This window comes from Mesoplodon bidens (assembly GCF_964165515.1).
Source record: "Mesoplodon bidens genome assembly, contig: HAP1_SCAFFOLD_1607, whole genome shotgun sequence".
Lineage (NCBI taxonomy): Eukaryota > Metazoa > Chordata > Mammalia > Artiodactyla > Ziphiidae > Mesoplodon > Mesoplodon bidens.
In genome coordinates, this window is record NW_027672254.1 from 1 (window position 1) to 24,042 (window position 24,042).

Genomic DNA, 24,042 nt, shown 5'->3' on the forward strand with positions numbered 1-24,042 from the left:
TAATCAACTATCTAGGAAAGGAGAAAGTATCTATTCGTAAACAGATAATATTAGTATGCTATTTTTATGTCACCAATGAAATCCATTATGAAAACTGCTATTTCCCCTTTTATTAACAGCAGAAAAAACTGGAATTCAAAGAAGATGTGCTATTAAGACCCGAATCATGCTTTTTTTTTTTTTCCGAATCATGCTTTTAAAGTTACCTTATTTATATAAAGAAATTGAAACTGTCATTAGGTGTTCATCTGTTTTCTCTTTTTAAAGTGTAACTGTGTTTGAATTATGTGCAGGTACCCTTCAGTATATGGCACCAGAAATAATAGATAAAGGACCAAGAGGCTACGGGAAAGCAGCAGACATTTGGTCTTTGGGCTGCACAATCATTGAAATGGCCACTGGAAAACCACCCTTTTACGAACTGGGGGAACCACAAGCAGCTATGTTCAAGGTCACATTTCATATGTCTTAAATGTCTTAAAAACCAGTGGTTAAAGCTCTTCATAGCTTCTGGATGTTCCATGTGTGTATGTCATATTTTTTAAGGTAAAATGAAAGGAGCCTAAGTAAGCACAATCTAAGATATAAAGTTCAAGATTCACTCCCCCTGGTCAACACCTCTGCCTCACATGGAGCATCTCTCTCCATATTAGTTTTCCCAACTATAAAGTGAGATTCAGCGTAACTTCCTGTGACTGCCCTTTCACAATGCAGTATAAATAACACATCACTCCACAGAAGATGATTCAAGCTCTTTGGGAAACACAGTCTGAAAAATCTTCCACTGAGGGAGATATAAAAACATGTTTTATCCATTTAGGTATTAAAGACATATTTTCCTTTACTCCTCTATCATAATAGTTTGAAGGCTCCTTAGATAAAAGGGCATAGTTGCTATTTTAAGTACATTAAACTTATTCTCATCTATCTACTCTTCTAGCCTTTTAATTTGCCCATTAGTAACTGTTTTTGGGGGGGGGAAGGAAGCAGCTCCATCTCTCAAAACAGGGAGCACATGATATGCAAATAGGCCTGAGAGAGCCCAGGGGCCACAGCTTCACCATCCGGGGCCTGGGCAAACAATGACCTGCTCATGAATCCCTGTAGTCCTCACCTGCCACCCCACCAAGCCAGAGGAACATTAAGCTGAACACCTGTTTCCCAAGAAGTAAAGCTCACATGTCTGCTATTCTCTAAGGCATCGGACTTTTGATCATAATTTGTTATTCCTTTCCCTGCCACTGATTGTGTTTCTAGTACTAACTCCATTTGTGAATAGCCTCTTATGAGGGACCACGTATTACATACCTTCTGTGTTTGTACAAAGCTTGGTTTACTTTAAGAGACAATATGATAGGCTACTGCTGATACAGAAATAGTAGTGTAACCAAACCTGAAAGAACAATGAGAGCTGCTCCGGGAGCTGCCTTTCTGGACCTGAATGGATGTCTTTCTCTTCTTGGCCAGTCTTTCAAGTTTTCACCAGTCTCTAGGACTTCACTCTGAAATGCTCCTCTGTTACCCACACGGTGCCGGGGTTATTATACAACATGCTTTAGATGAGATAGCGTACTCTGGCACAGATTTGCAATGTTTGAATCCAGGCTCTGACACAGTCAAACTATTTGATGACTTTAGGTAAATTACTTAACCTTCTTGTATCTCAGTTTCCTCATCTATAAAATGGGTATAAAAATAGTACCTATCTAATAAAAGGGTTTTGAGGAGTGGATAAGACAATATGTGCAAAGCACTTAGGACAGTGGCTGACACACAGTAAAGGCTTTATAATTATTACAGATAATTATATCTTATTATCTATATAATAATAAATTCATATAAGCTATTTATAGCAAAACTTCCTTAGGAAGTTTTCTCTGTACTAAATACATGAAAACATTACTGAAAAAAAATTAGAATGACGTCAATGAGAAGAAAGTTCTCATTGTTATAGGAAAACTGTGTAATTTTAAGTATTTTTATCTATTTATTTTATTTCTTTATTTTTGGTTGCATTGTGTCTTCATTGCTGCGCGGGCTTTCTCTAGTTACGGAGAGTGGGGGCTACTCTTCGTTGCGGTGCGCGGGCTTATTGTGGTGGCTTCTCTTGTTGCAGAGCATGCATGGGCTCTAGCCAGCGGACTTCAGTAGTTGTGGTATGCGGGCTAGGTAGTTGTGGCTCACGGGTTCTAGAGCGCAGGCTCAGTAGTTGTGGCACATGGGCTTAGTTGCTCCGCGGCATGTGGGATCTCCCTGGACCAGGGCTCGAACCTGTGTCGCCTGCATTGGCAGGTGGATTTTTAACCACTGTGCCACCAGGGAAGTCCCCATTTTAAGTCTTTTTAAATATCTCTTTTAATGTAGGCAATTTGAGACAGGGAAAACTTTCACAAACCATGGCACAGGAGAAACAACATATGCTTTAAGCCAAACAAATGAAGTTTCAGCTACCAGATGTGCCTTTCCATAAGCATATAACCTCACACCCGTGAGCCTCATTTTTCTCATTGCTGTAACAGGGATAATATTTAATCCACTGGGCTGCTGGGAGTGTTCGGTGAATTCATGAATGGAAAAGCCAAGCACAAAGCTTTGAGGACTGAATTATTATTTCACAGTGCTGCAGTCTACTCTCTTAAGCTAATTACTATGCCTGTGTCACTGATAAACGTACAGATGTGCTCTGGAAACTTTCCATAACCTACAGAAAACACGTCCTGTCTCACTTTGAGAAAAGCCATGAAGTTGTAGTATATGATAAAGGAGCTTGTTGCATTAGGTGACCAGGTTATGGGACCCAGAGCCCATGGGATAAGATGGTCACTCAGAAGTCACGTTGTGCTGTGTCTTAGGTGGGAATGTTTAAAGTCCACCCGGAGATCCCAGAGTCCATGTCGGCAGAGGCCAAAGCGTTCATATTGAAATGTTTTGAACCAGACGCTGACAAGAGAGTCTGTGCTAACGACTTGCTTATGGATGAGTTCTTAACAGTTTCAAGCAAAAAGAAAAAGACACAACCTAAGCTTTCAGGTATGTCGTTGCCTTGAAGGGGGTATAGGTCAGAGTCACTAAATCCTAAACTTTTAAGGAGGAAGATTTTTCCAGAAGTAAGCTAATTTGCTTAAAGACATCACTGAAAACTGCTCAGGAAGCAGTGATACCATCAGTTTCACAAATGCTAGGACCTCACCCATAATAATCTTCCATCACATGGTTAGTAGGGAACTAGAATATAAGCATCTGTATACTAGCATTGGTGATACAAAGATCAAAGTTAAAGGGGTGAAATGTAGCCTCTTCAAGCTGAAACTCCAAATCGCCACAGATGGGCTATAGGGCTATTACAGAGCTGTTAAACTTCTAAGCCATCTAGATAATATGTTCTTTTAATTTTAGGTAGTAGAAAATACTCATTGCCTCTTAGAGGAGACTATCTTTCTGAATAACTAAACCCCCCTCAAAAAAGAAAAAAGGAGAAGATTGCCAGTTATAAATAAAATAGCAGTGTAAAAATATAAATTGTCTTTTTGCAATAATTTCCATAACTCATTTCAGAAAAGAAAAAAATGCAAATGATTCGTTTGTTGTTAGCATTTTTGGGGACTATGTGGGATGTCATGGGCAGACTGAATGTTTGGAAAGGACATCAATCCCATTTCAAGCATTCACTTCATCTTTTGTTGATTTCTTAGTTTAACAACAAACCCAACGCCTGCTTATGTTGCTGTGTTTGCTTTTCTTTCCACAGCTCTTTCAGCTGGATCGAATGGTGAGTTTATTTTTGTATTGTCCATTGAGCCGAAGCTTGGTGCATCATAGTTAAGCTCTAGACTGCCTGTCAGAGAGCCTCATCCTCTGCTTCTTGCTTACATGGAGGGGCTCCTCTGGGTACTAAGGATGTGTGGCTGCAAGCCTGGCTGGGTTCCTTCCTTCAGAAAACCCCTCGCCTTCCTCCTGCATGAGAGAGGCTTCCATTGTTCCTCCCTAAATGGAAGACGGGGACTCTGTTTTTGAAATCTTCAATTTGAGAGGAGTCCATGCTTTCTTATTGAGGAGGCAGTTGACCACCTAATGGATTTCTTGGGGAAAATTTCAATGCCAGACACCTTCCTCCATCGCCTTTGGCGTCCTATATTCTCTCTGGATTTAGTTGGTCAGGACAAGTTGTGATTTTTAATATTGGCCTTTGCAGATCATAACTAGGAAGGTAAATTTGCTCTAGGAAGATCAACTAATGCATTTCAAGGAACAGGAAAGAACTGACCATGGCTTTGGCTCTTCCTAAGTTGGATGAGCTGTTGATCACGTAGGCAGGGGGCTTAATTGTTCACTGTGAGTGTCGTGTGCATTCTTCCACAGGCCAGGGGCAGGCTTTTGCAGGTTCCTTAAGGTTCCTTAAGGTGCCTCGGCCCAGAGAAGAGGCCCAGTAATTGGGGTTTCTTGGCCACAGCCTTTCCAGATTCCTCCTTGAATTCTGAGAGTCAAGGAGAACTCTGTGAAGAGAACGCCCTCCCTTTCCTCCTTTCTCCACAAGCAGCCTAGACGCCGGAAGGCAGTCACTGCGTCTCACAAGGTGGACCCGGGGTGCTCCACAGCCTCCCGACCAGCGTGTTTTTGGTGTCATAAAATGGGCACTGACTTTGGACTTAAGCAGAAGTTGATTCACTTTGGACTTAGTTGGAAGTTGGTTCTGATCCCAACTGAGCCACTTTCTAAATATGTGACATGCAGCAATTTACTTGTTTCATCAGGTATTCTGTTGAGAACAGTACCTACTTGACAGATTTAGTTCTGAGAACAAAATAAAAACTATATACCAAAAGAGGCTGGAGCCATGCCCAGAAGCTCAATGCATGATAGCTTTATCCCTTCCATATGGGTCGGTTTTTGTTTTAGGAAACATTCTCATCACGCACATATTTAAATTATGTGAACTCAACTATACACACTTGGCAAGAGAGAGCTAGAGAGAGAGAATTTAAGCTGATAGTTTTGCCCACAAGCCCTCTCGGTGAGCATGTGCCTTAGAACAAGCATGAGATGGAAGGTGTCCACCTGCTCAACTCTGGGTCACCTTTCCCACATGCCCTCCCCCCTCTGCACTCAGGATGACTCAGGAGCATTTGGGACTCTGCTCTGGCTTTAGAGTCTAACTTAAGATATTTTAGAATCTTAAGGGACTTCCTAGCAGTCCAGTGGTTAAGACTCTGTGCTTCCACTGCACGGGGCACGGGTTCGATCCCTGATTGGGGAACTAAGATCCCACGTGCTGCATGGCCAAAAAAAAAAAAAAGATATTTTAGAATCTTAAGGTTTTATAGAGTCAGAATTAAGAGGATGGGCTTTGGGGTCAGAGCTGGGTTCACGCATTAACTGGGTGACCTTGGAAATGACTTACCCTTAGTCACCTCATCTGTCCAGTGGATTCAATTAGACAACCTGCCCATGGGTCTTTGTAATTATTAAATACGATTACACGTGTGGGATGCTTAGCAACTGCCGTAAGGTGGTTATTATGACTATTATTGCTGGTCCCTCTTGCTCTGGCCTGCCCATGCCCCAGTGGCTCGTTTAGAATTGTAGACCACAGTCCAAAAGTCCCCTCTCCTTTTTTTTTTTTTTTTGCGGTACGCGAGCCTCTCACTGTTGTGGCCTCTCCCGTTGCGGAGCACAGGCTCCGGACGCGCAGGCCCAGCGGCCATGGCTCACGGGCCCAGCCGCTCCGCGGCATGTGGGATCCTCCCGGACCAGGGCACAAACCCACGTCCCCTGCATCGGCAGGCAGACTGTCAACCTCTGCACCACCAGGGAAGCCCTCCCCTCTCCTTTTCCTAAATACCCTCCTGTTCCTCCTCTCTCAGAGCTTCTTCCAGGCCTCCTGAATTCTCCGGATGTTTTTTTATCTCCCAGTGACCCATCCGTTTCTGTTCTGCCCTCTTGGCCTGAGACATTGATTTGCTTGATAAAGATGTTTCTGGCAAAAATTACTTATTTTAAAACCAGTATTTGATGAAACGTAGGTACCTCCTATTGTGCCAGTTCAGTCTCCATCAAAATAAAATAAAAGCTTACATTTGTTATAGGAATCATAATGTCTGAGAACTGGGAAAGACCTAAGAGATCATCTAGTCCATTAGTTTCCAAAATCTGTGTTTAGTAAAGAACCTTTTTTTTAATATGAATCCTTAAGCAGAGCCCTGATATATGACTGAAAGAACATATTTGTTTCAGGGAAAACAGGGTTGGAACCTGTGTTCTAGAATCACAGAATCCTACTCACCCCATCCAAGGCAGCCCCAAGAAATAGGTGAACCTTAAACTTCTGAGGCACGCAGTTTACAAATTATGAATCTGGTCCTTTATTTTATAGATATGAAAACTAAGACTCATAAATGACCTTCCAAATAGGAGGACAATAAAAACGAAGGGCTCAGAACCCAGAACTGTTGGGCCTGGTGCTTCCTCCAGTTTCACACCCCTGAGATACTCCTTTCAGAGCCCAGGAGGCCCTTTCCTCACCGACCCCCTGCATGGGTTACACTGAGCATTGGGAGGCACCGTGGTCCCACGACCAGCCTCTTTCGAAGCATAATTTTGCTACTCACTGAAACGAGACACTTGACAAATAATCTTGCTGTCTTTCAATAGGTGTGTCTGTGTGTGCACGTTTTTAGACGCATTAATCGTCTCCTTTCCCCTCTCGTGACACGCAGAGTATCTTAGGAGCATCTCCCTGCCAGTGCCTGTCCTGGTGGAGGACACGAGCAGTAGCAGTGAGTACGGCTCAGTTTCTCCAGACATGGAGTTAAAGGTGGATCCCTTCTCTTTCAAAACAAGAGCCAAGTCCTGCGGAGAAAAAGATGCCAAAGGAGTACGGACGCTCTTTCTGGGGTAAAGACCTGGCTTGTTTTGGGTGAGAGAAGTATGTTGTGTGTCATTTTGTGAAGAAAATTGTGACTTGTGTTGTCTGAATTATTACAGCATCCCTGACGAAAATTTTGAAGACCACAGTGCTCCACCTTCTCCTGAAGAAAAAGATTCCGGATTCTTTATGCTGAGGAAGGACAGTGAGAGACGGGCCACGCTTCACAGGATCCTGACGGAAGACCAAGACAAAGTTGTGAGAAACTTAATGGAATCTTTGGCTCAGGTAAAACCCCTCATGGAGACTTCATTTCCCCTATTTTAACAGTGTCGTAACCACTTGGAACTGTCACACGTGATGTGAAGACATGAGGAAGCTGCTGCTCTCCTGATGATAAAACAAACCAGGGATAGACAGATCCCTAACACAGAAACTGCGTTTTTGAACATAAGCTATTTTTAAGTCAGAAGCAAAATTTTCATGTTGATGAAGTTCCAGCTGGTCCCTACAAGACTTTTCACCCTTCATTCATTTGTTTATTCATTCAATCAATAAACATGCACTGAGCCATGTGAACTGCTAATTTTGATATTAGCATGAGGGTACCTGCCATTGGCTCCTCTGAGCATTTGGGAAACATCACAAATTCAACAGAGACCCCTGTGCTTGGAGGGCTACAATTAGATGGAAGGTGATGGGCAATAATAAGTAAACTATCTAGCGTGCTAGGAGGCCATTCGTGCTATGAAAAAACAAAGCTGGTCAGTCAAACTCGTTTTCCCTGGTGTATTTGTTTGCTAAGTTGCCGTAACAAAATACCTTAGACCCAGTAGCTTAAACAACAGAAATTTCTCTCTCACGATTCTGGAAACTGGAAGTTTAAAAGCAAGCTGTTGGCAGGTTTGGTTTCTCCTGAGGCCTCTCTCCTCGGCTTGCCGATGGCCACTTTCTTGCTGTGTCCTCACCTGCCCTCGTTTCTCTGTGTGCCCCTGGTGTCTCTTCCTCTTCTTATAAGAACACTAATCCTATTGGATTTGGGCCTCACCCTTATGATCTCACTTAACCTTAATCACCTCCTAAAGACCCTGTCTCCAAATACGGTCACATTGGCGGTTAAGGCTTAAAAATGGGAATTGGGGGGTGGGGGGAATGGCACTGTTTCATCCATAATACCTGGGAAAATGTATTCCCTGGGATTCTGTTTACAGAAATGAGGAAGAATCCCCTCCGAACTCTGCCCCAGTGGAAATAGGGTTTCCCCCACCTCCAAGCTGTAGGTGATGCCTCCTGTGCCTGGAGCAGAAGCTCAGGCCCCCTGTGGGTGAAAACCTCCCAGACATGCTTGGCCCAGACATGACACTTGCATCCTCTTTCAGTTCTGTTGGCGTCAGGGACTTGTGTACCTGCTTTAGCACCTGTGGCCACCACCTGTCCCTCTGTGATCACTGTGGATGACACATAACTTCTTCCCTCCCTTCTGTCCTAGGAAAATAGCTGCAAAAAAGGATGGAGCTGGAGGGATGGGGTCAAGTTTTAGTGTCAGTCTAGCAGTTTACCTGTTCTCAGCTTTTATTGGGATGTAAATGGAGCCAGGCTCTCTCTTTCTCAGCTCTTGCTCTATAGCCCCTGCTTGTCTTTGTCTCGAGAACCCCACTAAGTTTCTCTGCTGATTCCGTCGCCTTAGGAATTCTGAATGTTCACATCTTTAGATCCCATAGGAGGAGCTGAAAGGCCATGTGTGTGTCAGCAAGGTCTCTGGGTACGGGGAGAACTGAAATTTCCAGGTTCTGGGAAAACTCTAACTTGGGTCCTTAAGGGAAGCTGCCTCCAGTGAGCAGGGATTCTGAGGCCCAGAAAGCTGGTGCTCTGGGGTGCGGGGCAGCCAGGCCTCTGAGTTGGAGGTAGAGTGAGTGCTGAGGATGCCATGCAAGAACCTGGAGACGTGGAGGAGACAGAAGCAGTGTGGAACCTTTAGCTGTCACTGTTTCCTTTCTGTCTGTTCACTGTGGTCATTCAAGGACTGAGAATCGGATGGTGTAAGATAAGAAGGGGAATCAAGTTTAGATGGAAGGAACAACTGGGCAGTCATTGGAGGTCATTCATTCAACAAATACTTATTGAGCATCTACTAGATGCCAGGCACTGTTCTATGTGCTGGGGACACTATAGTGAGCAAAATAGAAAAAAAATCTGCATCCCATTGAAGCTGACATTCTAGTGGAGGAAGAAAAGCAATAAAAACACAGTAAACATGTAGTTGAATATATAGTAACAAATATAGTTAAATATATAGTTATATGTTGCCATATACTATGTGTGTTACATATATGTTTCTCTATATGGTAGATATATAGTAATACTAGCAAACACTTTCTATGGGCCAGATATGGTTCTTAGTATTTCCTGTGTCTCTACTCACTTAATCCTCTTGACAGTAGTCCTACAGCACTAGTTTTATTAGTATCCTCATTTTGCAGATGAGGACACAGAGGCACAGAGGTGTTGAGTAACTCACCGAGGCCATGCAGCCCTAAGTGACGGAGTCGGGATTTGAACACAGGCAGCCTGGCTCCAGGGTCTGTGCTGTCAAGTACCACACTGCTCTCCCCACTGCTACACCAGAGGGTGACAAGTGCTGGGAGAAACATAAACCAGGGGAGGGGACAGGGATTGGGTTGGGGGAGGGAATCACCAACAGCCACTGTGGAATGAAGGCTTCTGTTTTAGGTCAGAAACACAGAACACAGGGATTGCTTAAATCTCGTAATCATCCCCAGTGAGTGTGCTTTTCTAATACAGAAAGTATCTGCTTGTTTGGGGGTTTTCTTTGTCTCCCTGCTGGACTGTAGGTCCATCAGGGCAGGGACTGCCTTGGTTAGTGTCATTGTCCCGGCCCTCAGCAAAGAACCTGGCAGGTTCCATGACCATGCTGAAATTCTTAAATTTGGAGTTGATTAATCCTATTCAAGTGTTTGTGACTCCCTAATTTTTTAAGCACGCCTGAATGTTCTCTATAAAAGGAGAAAAGGGGGCTTCCCTGGTGGCGCAGTGGTTGAGAGTCTGCCTGCCGATGCAGGGGACACGGGTTCATGCCCCGGTCCAGGAAGATCCCACATGCCGTGGAGCGGCTAGGGCCCTGAGCCATGGCCGCTGAGCCTGCGCGTCCGGAGCCTGTGCTCCGCAACGGGAGAGGTCACAACAGTGAGAGGCCCACGTACCGCAAAAAAAAAAAAAAGGAGAAAGAAAAACTTAAAAGCAATTGTCAGAGGGCATGCCTCAGTGCACCAACATGAAGTGACCAATGGGGACTAGAAGTGATTCTGGGGTCAGAATCACTTAGTAAATCCGAATCGTCAAGGGATAGACAGGGTGCTTCTGACTGTACTGCTGGGGACTCTATGAACCCTTTCCTGTGGCATCCCATGGTGATCTTGTGATAGAGCAGGTCCTGCCCCAAGGTTACTGCTGGTTTATCCAGCTGATTGGGGCAACAGAAGGTAATGATTAGGAGCTTGGGTTCAGCCTCAACTTGACTTTGAGGCCTTGTTCCACCACATAAGGGCTGTGTGATTTGAGCAAGTTATTGAACCTCTCTGAGGCTGAATTTCCTAATCCATACAATAGAAGAAACAATGGTGTTCACCTCATAGGGTTGCTATAAGGAGTAACTAAGATCATGAATCATTGCAATAATAATAGAACATATTCTACAAATGTTAACTATTATTGTTATTATTATCATTATCAAGCAGGCTAATAACAGTTATCTAGTATCTTTAATTTTCTTCTACTACCAGATGGAAATAAGTCTTTTCATTGTATTAAATATTTCTATTAATAGATACATCTTTACATTTAAGCCTACCCTTTAGAACAAGACTAAAAGGTAAATGTTGGTCAGGTCCTCAAAGCGGCCCATGAAAGCCCTTTCAATCTGTAACATCCTTCTGAAATCCACTCACCATTTTTAAGGAAGTTTAAGGGATAAAGAAGAGAGAGCCCCTTTGCAGGAGAATCTGTGATGGTCCTCTGAGTGCTCAGGAAAGGCGCCCTGTCAGATGCTACTTTCTGATACTGAATCAGTCTCACCCGGTACCTAAGATGCTTGTTCATGAAGGCAAGTTGATGAGTGCACACGGGGAGGCAGGAGTGAGAACAGAAATAACCATTAGGTACGTGATGAAATATCCCAGACAGAAGAACATTTCCCAAGGTAGACAGCATTCCTTTGTAGGGCAGTGGCATCAAAGACCAGAAGGAGCATGTTTTTCTGTTGTGAAAACAAAGCTAATGTCCAAAAAATGATTGCTATTTAAACTGCTGGCAAACACATAACTGATTTTTTCACTAAGATAAGCTTCCAATTTCTGAATAACTCACATTTTTCTTCTTGAACATATTTTCATGTTACTGTGATATTGCCTATGCATCTTTACTTTGGTTGTAATTTAGTTTGTGGTAAGAAAAGAAACAAAGTTTATAATTGTTCCCAGTCTGATTTTAAAATATTCCCTTAATGACAGTTTTCAAGCTTTTTAATATAAACTTTTCTCATCAAAACATAAACATGAGAGGGAGCTCCCAAATGGAAATATATTGAGAGAAAGAATTTGATGGGACATTTCTCTTTTATTTTAATAGACTCCTAGAAATTGTAATTTTCACAGCCCAGCTGAGGAATTTAACTTTAAAGATGCAATAACAAAATGTGCAATATGAGATAGAAATGAGCATAATAAAAATCCAGTTGTTTCTTAAGGTTTAATGAGGATAAATAACATCCTACTATGTTTCCTTTAAGGAAGTAATGTTCCTTGCTCAAAGTAAAAAAAAGTTCAGCTTGAGGGAGAGAATTTGTTTAAATATTGTATTTAATTTTTAATATGTGAAGTCATCCATTTGGTCCATTCTTATAACTAATTGCCTTATCGGTGGGTAAGGAAAGGTTTCCCGGATGGAGTCTGAAGCGAGCCCCTTTTGACTGCAAGGAATTGACGCGCTTTAAGGGCAGTTGAAGGACTGGGAACATGTAGGCAGACACACGTAGCAATGAGGGAAGTGGCCTCTTCAGGTTAATTCCAACCACGGCGCCTAGCTGAGCCTCACACAGGCTGAAACTAGAGTGTGATTCCAAGGGCCTTCAAGTCCCAGGAGTCTGTACATCTCTCCTCTGGCTCGGTTGCTACTGGCCCGCTTGGTGTGCCATTGCTGTTTCTGTCCACTTCTCTCCCTACTGATCATCATTCTCAACTCAGATGTTTCTGCTTCCTTCCTTCCTTATAACTGGATGTACTCCTGCCCCTATTTTATTATATTTTTTTAAAGTTTTTTTGATGTGGACCATTTTTAAAGTCTTTATTGAATTTGTTACAATATTGCTTCTATTTTATGTTTTGGTTTTTTGGCCATGAGGCATGTGGGATCTTAGCTCCCCGACCAGGGATTGAACCTGCACCTCCTGCATTGGAAGGCGAAGTCCTAACCACTGGACTGCCAGGGAAGTCCCATTGCCCCTATTTTATGACTTATCTCTCACTGGACCGCCAGGGAAGTCCCATTGCCCCTATTTTATGACTTATCTCTCTGGGCAGACTTTGAGCCTGAGATCCTATGGCTGAATCTCTCTTTAGCTCTCAGTTAAAATTTATGAGAGTGGAATCTTATGGCCCCGGCCTGTCCCTGTTTGGGCAGAGCTTTGTCTATCTGACTATAACATGACTGTTAGACAATGTATGGGGCAGGTGCCTTTCCTCCCAAAGTCTGATTATTTCTCTTTTTTTGCCGGGGAAGGAGCCATATAGTTCAAATATGGTCTTTCCCCTTAGCAGGGGGGCATTTCTAAGCCCAGTTCTTCTTGGCAGTGGCTTTGGGATGGCAGACCCATGGCTGATACATCCAGCACAGATACATCTGATCGACAGACAGATTATTGGTTATTATTCACAGGGGGCCGAAGAACCTAAACTAAAGTGGGAGCACATCACAACCCTCGTCGCAAGCCTCGGAGAATTTGTGAGGTCCACGGACCGGAAGATCATAGCCACCACCCTGTCCAAGCTGAAGCTGGAGCTGGACTTTGACAGCCACGGCATTAGTCAAGTTCAGGTGGTGCTCTTCAGTTTTCAAGATGCTGTAAGTATATTTTGTCCATGTTTTCCCGCAGACTCCAGCCAAAATTAGTCGGAAAAATAGGATAAAAACATAAGTTGTTATCTTTTCTTTCTTTAATAATTTTGTTCAATTCTGTTCTCTTTGGATCATAAATAAGTATGAGATGGTTGCCTGTCCATGTGCCTCAAAGCACCAGATTTGTTGTTTGGTGTGTAATCTTGTATCTCCCCAGATTAGATACACATAAAATTGAACACCATGGAAAATAACAAAACTCACAAACATCTCCCATGGCTGCACTTTGTTCTTATGAAATCATGTAGTCAGTCACTTTTATTTTGATGATTTTAGCAACAGAGCACACTTTAGTCCTGCACTTTCTAATTCTATATGAGACATGCCATCTAGTGGTCATTGAGAAAAATGTAACCGTACAGACAGGAATGATCGGTAATTTTTTTCCGCCCTGCTGTGGTTTCCATGCAGAACATTTTAAACATACTTGTTTAATAAATATTCACTATTTCCTAGCCATCAATATACTTCAGAGCACAAGACATCACTGGATGAAAATTAATTCACAGGATCTGGTGAGAGATTGCTGAGGATTCCTCTCTCTCATATTGAGTTGCTATGCAACACAAACTTGAAGCCAGTTTTCCAGAAGCCTGATTCAAACCATATGCGATATTCTTGAATGAGACTTATTTGTGGAACTGTGTACCAAAAAAAGCCTGAGGTCCTTCCCGGAAGGCCCTTACAAGGTGTGGGAGACTGAAATAAGAGAGTTCTTAAGTGGCGGGGGGGGGGGGATGGTGGTGGGGTGAATTGGGAGATTGGGATTGACATATATACACTAATATGTATAAAACAGATAACTAATAAGAACCTGCTGTATAAAAAATAAATAAAATAAAATTTAAAAGAGAGAGAGAGAGAGAGTTCTTGACAGTGCCTGTCATGTGAATAGGGAAGCACTTTGCATAATTTTATTTAAATTCCCCAAACTGACTCACTCCTAATGTGTTTATTGCTCCTACATAGGCGATGTCTTGACAATTGCATTTGGTGCATCAAATGATCCCTGATTTAAAACCAAATTGTAATCCTTCAGTGGCCACTTGTGCTCTCAGGAACTCTGTGGTAGCCACTCAGTCTTGTGCTGTACTGTGGGCAGGGCAACGCTCCTGACTCGATTGGGGTCATGGAAAATGAGAGCAAAGCCTATCACTAATATTAAATGCTAAAGGCACACTCACTCTGTAGCTAGCGAGCCCCAGCCATCTGCAAACCAAATGAAATAATTTAGTGACTTTTTACTTGCCTACACACTTGGCTTCCAGCCTAGAGATTGGAAGGCAAATAGGCGAGTAGAATTCAGATTGAGAGTGGGTAAATTGTAATCCTGGGCCACAGGCCAGGTCTCTCTCTCTCTCTTCTCTCTCTCTCTCTCTCTCTCTCTCTCTCTCTCTCACACACACACACACACACACACACACACGCCCCGTTCTTGCTCACTCACTGTCCAGGATGGGAATGAACCCAAAGAATGGGCCGGATATAATATACTGTTTAATGAAGGGCTATGAGAAGCTGGTCATGGTGATAGAGGACCCCTCTTCCATTTACTATTTGTGACCCTTGAGAGAAATATTCTTAGTTACTAAATGTTATACCCGCATTTGTCAAATAAACAGGCAAGTCCTTTATGAAAGTACCAGGACAAAACTCAGTCTGAAAGGACTTCCTAGAACAGGTGGGAACCTAGCAATGGTTCGCTTCCTTAGGAGCAACTACTCTGAGGAATTCCTCAGACAGACTGCCGTCTAAACTGGGGGATTTTGATGAAGATGGACCAAGGGCAGGAATAAGCAACTGGAGCTCCAGCTTTTGGTGTGAGATTACAGCTAGGTCCCCTTCTCCCCAGCTTCTTCTTAGATCTCGAGTCAGAGCCCTGTTGGGAAAATAGCCTCTTTTCTTAGATGCCCATGTCAACCAGAAATTAGTGGAGTTAACTCAAATTTTAGATAAGCCTCTCTTAGCCTTATGATAAAAGTTATTTTTAAAAAGGTAATGTGGGGACTTCCCTGGTGGTCCAGTAGTTAACACTCCGTACTCTCAATGCAGGGGGCCCGGGTTTGATCCCTGGTCAGATCCCTGGTCAGGGAACTAGATCCCACATGCATGCCACAACTAAGAACCTACATGCCGCAACTAAAGATCCCACATGTTGCAACTAAAGATCCCAGTGCAGCCAAATAAATAAATATATTTTTTTAATAAATAAAAATTAAAAGGTAACATGCACGGCTTATACATACAATGGAATATTATTCACCCTTATAAAGGAAGGAAGTTCTGACATACTACACTAAGTGAAATAAGCCAGACACAAAAATACTGTATGATTTCACTTATGTGAGATACCTAGAATAGTCAGATTCATAGACAGGAAGTGGAATGGTGGTTGTCAGGGGCTGGATGGAGAGGGCAAGGGGAAATTGTTGTTTAATGGGTGTAGAGTTTCAGTTTTGCAAGGTGAAAAGAGTTCTGGAGATGGAAGGTGGTGATGCTTGCACAACAATGTGAATGTACTTAAGCCACTGAACTGTACATTTAACAATGGTTAAGATGGTAAATTTTATGTTACGTGTATTTTACCATAATTTTTAAAAAGAAAAAGAAAAGTAATGCATATATCTACTTCAGTGTCTACTTAAATATGTGAAATATTACTAGTCACTAAAAAAAGATAGCCTGACAACAAAGGTTTTTAATGTGAACAGCTTTTCTGGAATAGTTTGGCAGATTATTCCCCCGTTTAAAAAGATATAAGCAACACACCATTGTAAAGCAATTATACTCCAATAAAGATGTTAAAAAAAAAGATAAAAGGAAGCGTGGGAAGGAAAACAAGGCATGCACTGTGGCACATCTGTAGGTAGCATGTATGTGCTCATATTCCCCCCTTACTGGTGTTTCCAAGTCACCAGAGTATGCTGTAGCACTTGATTGTGTTAAACAGCATTTATAACGTTTAAGAATAGCAATTATGGGCTTCCCTGGTGGCGCAGTGGTTGAGAGTCCGCCTGCCGATGCAGGGGACACGGGTTTGTGTCCCGGTCCGGGAAGATCCCACATGCCACAGAGCAGCTGGGCCCGTGAGCCATGGCCGCTGAGCCTGCGCATCCGGAGCCTGTGCTCCTCAACGGGACAGACCACAACAGTGAGAGCCCCGCGTACCACACACACACAAAAAAGAATAGCAATTACTTTTCTTTAAATCCCCTTGGACTCTTTTTTTCCTCCTTTACCGCTTCCACCATCCAATCTGCTGACATCGTGAAAGGCGGGAAGCTACAGGTTCTGAGTCCCAAAGAGGCAACATTCCCACTTAACCAGATTGCCTTTCATTTAAGCGGTGTATCTCACTTGCTTACATGAGGATCACCAAACTTCATTTTGAAGTGGCAATTTTGCATTTGTTTTCCGCTGACATAAAGAAATTATCCACCATTCAAGGTAAAGAAACCTTTTAGTTATTTTTGTTGATGGAATGACGTCCAGATGTGTGCATCAGCTAGGTTATTTGCAACTAAATATTAAAGTAGTCCAAATGTCACTCTCTTCCTCCAGGTCAATAAAGTTCTTCGGAATCATAATATCAAGCCACACTGGATGTTTGCCTTAGACAGTATCATCCGAAAGGCGGTGCAGACAGCCATTACCATTCTGGTTCCAGGTCAGAAATACTTAACTACTTGGCAAATATTTAGTGTTTGATATTTTCAATTATTGTTCATTATCATTTATGGTGTCTCCTCACTGTTTTTAAGACCAGGTTAACCTTTTTTTTTTAATCTTTCAATGCCACCAAATAATATTTATCTAGTGCATATAGTCTGAGCAATGGTACACCCAGCAAAACGTTTACTATGAGTGAGGAAGACTTGCTTCCTTGTCTTTAAAGAGCATAGTTGGATATGAAGACAAAGAGACAACTATACAGGTGACCCAACTACATATGCATTTCAATATACAGATATCTGTGCCCACAAAACATATTCCCATGTCATCCTTTACCAGTGGTTCCCACACCTGCCAGTGCATTGAGTGATGTAATGAACTGCGTGATGTAAGGAGCTCTTTAAATTACAGCTTTCAGAGCTCCATCCCGGACTGGGTGAGAATCTGCTGGGGATACAGCCCAGGAATCTGATTTTCATCCAGCTTCCAGGTCATTTTGATTCACAGCCCGGTTTAGAAATCACTGGGCTAGACAGGTCCTAGCTGTGTTTGCAGTGAGATACAAAAGGGGTAGTGTTCATGAAACCCGGTTTTATGGAGTAAGGGAGAGATGTATTCATATTCTAAGACAATCTTCCAAAGTGTTTTGATAGTGTACCCATTAATAAAAATTTTAAGCAGTTCTCTTCCACCATACGTGTGTGTGTGTTGTGTGGATGTGGATAGAGAAATAGATTGATTTAGATATACGAATTAGAAACATGTTCTATTGTACTAATTTTACATGTATTATAAAGTGTTCTAAAATAGAAATCTAAAAATATAAGTAGGGGGCTTCCCTGGTGGCGCAGTGGTTGAGAGTCCGCCTGCCGATGCAGGGGACATGGGTTCGTGCCCCGGTCTGGGAAGATCCCACATGCCGCAGAGCGGCCGGGCCCGTGAGCCATGGCCGCTGAGCCTGCGCATCCGGAGCCTGTGCTCCGCAACGGGAGAGGCCACAACAGTGAGAGGCCCGCGTACCGCAAAAAAATAAAAAATAAAGTATGAAACATTTTAAATTTTATGTTACTTATAAATGGTACCACAAACTTTTAAGTTATCATCAACCCTTCTGAGTTGTGGAATTCCCTCTCTTCTCTCAGAGTACCTTGTTTGGTTTGAGAGTGAGGAATTAACTTATTTCTTTCTTATGAAAGGAAGGAATGGAAGAAGTTTTAACATCCCTGAACTTGCTCATCCTCTAAAGAGCGCACCTGCACCCCTCGTCCCTCCTGCCACCTACCTTTGCATTCTTGTACCTTTACCTTCTTCGGGTCTTGGGTTACAGCATGCCTCTGCAGAGAGTCCTGACCGACCCCGAAGTCTACAGTAGGCTCCGCCATCCCTCTCTCTCCCTGGAAATGGTTTTACCCCATGGGTGACACTTGCACCAATCAGAAACTGCTTTTATTTTCTTGTCTAATAGCTGTTTCCCTCATCAGAGGGTCTGTTTTATTTTATTCTGTGCTAAGCACACTGTCCATCATGGTGCCTGGAAAATAATAGACTCCTGGTAAATATTGGTTGAAACAATAAGTAAATGAGTTTCACCTGGTTATAACAAATTAGTGTGAAAATTTTTGCAGAACTTCGAAAAAAATCCTAGAGAGACTTTGAAATGCATGACTAGCGGTTGGATGTGAACCTGAGGAATCTAAAGCTGTTGGAAACCTACTGTAATGCTCTAAGGAAGTCAGCACATACTTATGTTTAGATGGTTGATCACTGGAATAAGCTTGGATGTGGGAAATGTACCAAAGAGGGGTTATAAACCCAAAAGATACAAGAGGTGAGAGAGATTAGGTGTGTGTCAGTAAAAGCGATAGGTATAGGCCATGAGTTATATCCAGTAGTAACCTAAATTAAGAGTGCTCAAATGAGGAGAGGAGGGATTATACTTTGAAATAATTTAACTAGCATATAAATAATCTGTTAATCTAATTTTTGCTAAAAAAAATCCTTTTAAAATTGATTACCTAAATACAATGGATTGTATCCTGGAATAGGAAAAAGAACATCAGTGAAAAACTGGCATAATTTGAAAGTAGTCAGTAGTTTAGTTAATACAATTGGTACTGCACTGATGTTAATTTCTTAGTTTTGACAGAGGTACCACAGTTACATAAGATGTACTGGGGGAACTGGGTGGAAGGTACACGGGAGTTCTCAGTATTATCTTTGCAGTGTTTCTGTAAATCTAAAATTCTTCCAAAATATAAAGTTTATAAAGCACACTGATTATCACACTGTAGGTGAAACACTGTTAAGTTTATAGAGAGTGACAGGGACAGTGCAGCGAGGCATGTCTCCTCGCATGGGTGTCCCCGTGGTGGGCACTGCTTCAACCCAGCCATGTGCAGAGCAAGGCACGTTCTTTATGCAAAGGGTTTGCTAAGGAAAGTTATTTGTCCTTCTACTGTGAATTGGCTTCTTTGAGGCCACTAGGGGTCTCTGATGACAACTGAAATGACTGTTTGGAAGCATTTTAAAAAGTGGACCAAAAAAAAAAAAAGGGATTCCCTAGCAGTCCAGTGGTTAGGACTCCACACTTCCACTGCAGGGGGCACAGGTTCAATCCCTGGTCGGGGAACAAAGATCCTGCAAGCCATGTGGTGCAGCCAAAAAAATAGTAATAATTTTTAAAATAAAATAAAAAGTGGAAATTTTAGAGAATTACATTAAGAAAGTATTTTTTCATATTCCTCTTGGGATAGGGGAAGACAATGTTCAGTGTACACCAACATATAAATGATGAAATATATGAACAAGAGGAATTGATTTCAAGCATTTGACAATTCCATCAAATTTCCAAATGTCCCTAAAGATTTTGTTATACAACTAAGATTCAGAGAAACACTAAAAATGTCTCTCTTTATAGTCCCCTGATAAAGATTCCTTTTAGATGACAAAATACTACAATTTACCTACCAAATTTTAAAAAACATGCCAAAGAAACCAACAGATTCAAAAGTATACCATCATAAATACATACATTTCCTAGATGTGTTTGCTGAGAGAACCCAGATCTTAGTTTCTAAACACCATTCTCTAATAAAAGGAATCAGAGCTCCTTGGAGAAATGGTTGATTTCCAGGCCTAGGGCAGGGGAAATACAAGATGAACTTGGAACATACTGTGATGGCAGAAAGTAATGAAGTGCCCCCAAGGGATGGAAGCTTATTCAAAGGACACTGGAGACAGCTTGAAGGAGTTGCCCAAAGTCTAAGCCAGAACAAATTAAGCAAAAATTAAAATAAAAGAATAATAGTATTGGATTATAGCCCATAGAATAAACTAAATATCCATGAGTCCATACTGATATAAGTAATTAAATAAATAACTATATGGAAGAGAAGGGCCAGCTCTTTTTTTTTTTTTTTTGCAGTACACGGGCCTCTCACTGTTGTGGCCTCTCCCATTGCAGAGCACAGGCTCCGGACGCGCAGGCTCAGCGGCCATGGCTCACGGGCCCAGCCACTCCGTGGCATGTGGGATCTTCCCGGACCGGGGCATGAACCCGTGTCCCCTGCATCGACAGGTGGACTCTCAACCACTGCACCACCAGGGAAGCCCACCAGCTCTTTTTTTTTTAGTAGAATTCCAATTAATAAATGTAGAAGGAATGAGGGAAATAGAAAATCACCATTAGGCAGACATTACAGTAATAATTATTGCAAGCAAGAACAATCAATGGCTGCTAAGATCAGTAGACAAAAGTGTGCTGAGAAACAGGATATTTGAATGGTCTTGGGGAATCTCCCCACAAGATATCTACTAATTACAAAGAGAAAACAGTGACACCCCCTTTATCAAAAGATCAAGGTAAGCATCACTCGTAATAAGACACATCAGCATTATGTACCTGTTGATATGATGCACTGAGAAGGGCACAACATCACCTTTGTGGTATTCTTGTCAAAAATGCAGAGCCACAACTTCATCATGTCAAGACATAAGTGAACTAAAAATGAGACACAGTACAAAAAAAACTGACCAGTACTCCTCAAAAATAAGGAGATCATGGGGGATAAAGAAATACTAGGGTTAGGACTTCCCTGGTGGCGCAGTGATTAAGAATCCGCCTGCCAATGCAGGGGACAGGAGTTCGAGCCCTGGTCCGGGAAGATCCCACGTGCCGCGGAGCAACTAAGCCTGTGCGCCACGACTACTGAGCCTGGGCTCCGGAGCCCCCGTGCCACAACTACTGAGCCCACATACCACAACTACTGAAGCCTGTGCACCTAGAGCCCGTGCTCTGCAGCAGGAGAAGCCACTGCACTGAGAAGCTTGTGCACCACAATGAAGAGTAACCCTGCTCGCTGCAACTAGAGAAAGCCTGCACGCAGCAACGAAGACCCAACACGGCCAAAAATAAATAAATAAATTTATTAAAAAGAATAAAAGAAAGAAAAAAATCCTAGGGTACTGTCACAGATTGGCAGAGACTAAGAAACATGACAACTAATGCAGTGTGGGATCCCCGATCAGAAAAAGAACATTCTGGGGAAAACCAGTGCAATTCAAATAAGGTCTATAGATTAGTTAATACTATTGTATCCATTCCTGGTTTTGTTAATAGTGCCAAAATTGTGTAAGATGTTAAGTTTAGGGCAAGCTGCTAAAGGATATACAGGCACTCTCTGTACTGTGTTTGCAACTTTTCTGTTATCCTAAAACTATTTCACAATGAAAAGTAAAAAAAAAGTGTTCAATCTTCTTTCTTCTGAAAAAGAGCACACAGAACAGAGAGTACAGTGCAAGCCCCTTAAGAGTTTTTTTTCTCAGGCTATTTTCCCACTTGTCATCAAGGATCAGCCTGTGGATTACTGGCAACATTAAGTATCTGTTGTTACTTCTCAAGTACAGTCTGGCTGTGGGTGACCAGATGGAGAAATGCTGAGCGTGAGATCGTGTTGGCAGTGCTAAGGTAGAGAGAATCAACAATGTAGGCACACTTCTCATAGAAACTCTAATTGTGTAGACTGCTAGAGCACTTGGTATTACTACCAGTTATGAAGCTGAATCGGTCATGTGCCCCATGTCGACATGAATGTAAAATGACCAGCATTGTAAACTATATGCAGTGCTTGATGCAAGGATCCTACGTCGTTCTGACAGGTATTGTGATCCTAATTGGCATCAGAAATACCTTGTGTTAAAGAAGCTTGGTCTAGTTATTTACCTCTGGGGAATTAACCAGTTGGGGTGGAGTGGGAGGGTAGGGAGATGGGAATAATATCGTTGTTTAATCCTGTCTTGCTGTTTTGGAAACATGCACCTGCTCTAATTTCCCACACATGGGCTTAAATGCCATCCACTCATTCCAGGGTCCCCTGGGTCCCTGCCTTTCTCCTGACCCTTGGCTGACACATGTTATCTTTGTACATATGCTCTTATGACTCTTCTGTATGTTTGCCCTAGTTCTCCTTTAGGTTGTTATCTCTTTGAGAACAAAGACCAGATGCTCTGACTCATTTGCATGTTTTACAATGTCTATTCGATGATGTGTCCTCGGGGAGCCACCATTGAAAGACCAAAATAACAAAGTATTGCATTCACTTACAATTTTTTTTAATAAATTTATTTATTTATTTATTTGGCTGTGTTGGGTCTTCGTTGCTGCGCGTGTGCTTTCTCTAGTTGTGGCGAGCAGGGGCTACTCTTCGTTGCAGTGTGTGGGCTTCTCATTGCGGTGGCTTCTCTTGTTGCAGAGCACGGGCTCTAGGTGTGCAGGCTTCAGTACTTGTGGCACACGGGCTCAGTAGTTGTGGCTTGCAGGCTCTAGAGCCCAGGCTCAGTAGTTGTGGCACACAGGCTTAGTTGCCTGTGGCACGTGGGATCTTCCCAGACCAGGAATTGAACCTGTGTCCCTTGCATTGGCAGGCGGATTCTTAACCACTGCACCACCAAGAAAGTCCCTACAATTTTCTACTTTTTTCTAATTACTGAGAAAAATTTTTAGTCACTTGCACATAAGTAAAATGATAATATATGATCATTTAAAGTGTACAGAGTTAGGGGAATGTAAGGGAACATTTAAATGTAATAATAAATATCAGAAATTTTCCTTCCCCCAAAGTGAGATTATATTCAGCAGGATAATGAACCTTTTAAATTGTTTTTAAAATTTCAGTTTAGAGACCATGAGAAAAAATTTAGAAAATTTAAAAGGCCTACTGTTGCTCTAATTTAATATAGAATTGAACTCTCTTAAATTATTTTTAAAGTAAGATTTTTTTCACTGTTTTGTTCCCTTATAAATACAAATAATACTAGTAGGATAACTTCCATTCTGCCAACATTTTTTGAGAGACTAATATGTCTTAGCCCCTATACCAGGTGCCAGGCTTACAAAACTTAAACACCTGATTTTGAGTCACACCTACTATAGATGATCTAGGAAATAGAATTTTGGAAGGAGAAAGGAGATAATTTTTTTAAAAAGCAGTGTAGAGGTGGAGTTTGGTTAACCTTAAGAGATAAAGGGTGAGGATGTGGAGAAATTAGAACCTTTGTGCACTATTGGTGAGGCTGTAAAATGGTGCAGCCACTATGGAAAACAGTATAGTGGCTCCTCAAGAAATTAAAACTAGAACTACCATATGTTCCAGCAATTCCTCTTCTGGGTATATATTCAGAAGAATTGAAAGCAGGATCTCAAAGAGACATTTGCACACCCAAGTCCATAGCAGCATTATTCACAATAGCCAAGAGGTAGAAGCAACACAAGTGTCCAATGATAGATGAATGGATAAACAAATGTGGTATATCCATACAATGGAATATTACTCAGCCTTGAAAAGGAAGGAAATTCTGACACATGTTACAACATGGGTAAACCTTAAAGACATATGCTAAGTGAAATAAGCCAGTCACAAAAAGACAAATACTGCATGATTCCACTTTCATGAGGTATCAACAGCAGTCAAATTCATAGACACTGAAAGTAGAAAGGTTGTTGCTGAGGACAGGAGGGAGGGGAGAATGCAGAACTGTTGAATGAGTATAGAGTTTCAGTTTTGCAAGATGACGAAGTTCTGGAGATTAGTTGAAAAATAATGTGAACATACTTAACACTACTAAACTGTACCCTTAGAAATGGTTAAAATGGTACATTTTATGTCATGCATTGTTTCACCATGATAAAAAAAAATTTGAAAATAAACAAAGATTGGTAAAGGAAGTCAGGGCTACATAAACCTGGCCCTGAAAAGGGCACTCTGGTTTTGTTATGAGCAAAAGATGAGTCCTTGTTTAGATTGTTGAATTTGAAGTGCTGC

The 24,042-nt window shown here is 42.1% G+C and overlaps 1 protein-coding gene across 1 annotated transcript; it reads left to right on the forward strand.

Moving 5' to 3' along the window:
* Positions 1-253: 253 nt before the first annotated feature.
* On the forward strand, positions 254-21,265 carry LOC308610417 (mitogen-activated protein kinase kinase kinase 5-like). Its single transcript, XM_081259561.1, has 8 exons — positions 254-451; positions 2,853-3,030; positions 3,749-3,769; positions 6,714-6,891; positions 6,982-7,150; positions 12,812-12,997; positions 16,613-16,718; positions 20,857-21,265. Exons 1-8 carry the CDS (start codon positions 308-310, stop codon positions 20,910-20,912), a joined length of 1,038 nt encoding a protein of 345 aa, XP_081115687.1. The 5' UTR covers positions 254-307; the 3' UTR covers positions 20,913-21,265.
* The last annotated feature ends 2,777 nt before the right edge of the window (positions 21,266-24,042 follow it).

What these genes read in the sequence shown, in the direction of transcription:
- LOC308610417 (XM_081259561.1), top strand. Translation starts at nt 308, where the DNA reads ATGGCACCAGAAATAATAGATAAAGGACCAAGAGGCTACGGGAAAGCA. An exon ending in GACACAACCTAAGCTTTCAG is followed by an intron (nt 3,031 to 3,748) that starts GTATGTCGTTGC and finishes TTCTTTCCACAG; the next exon opens with CTCTTTCAGCTGGATCGAAT. An exon ending in TCTTTCAGCTGGATCGAATG is followed by an intron (nt 3,770 to 6,713) that starts GTGAGTTTATTT and finishes CGTGACACGCAG; the next exon opens with AGTATCTTAGGAGCATCTCC.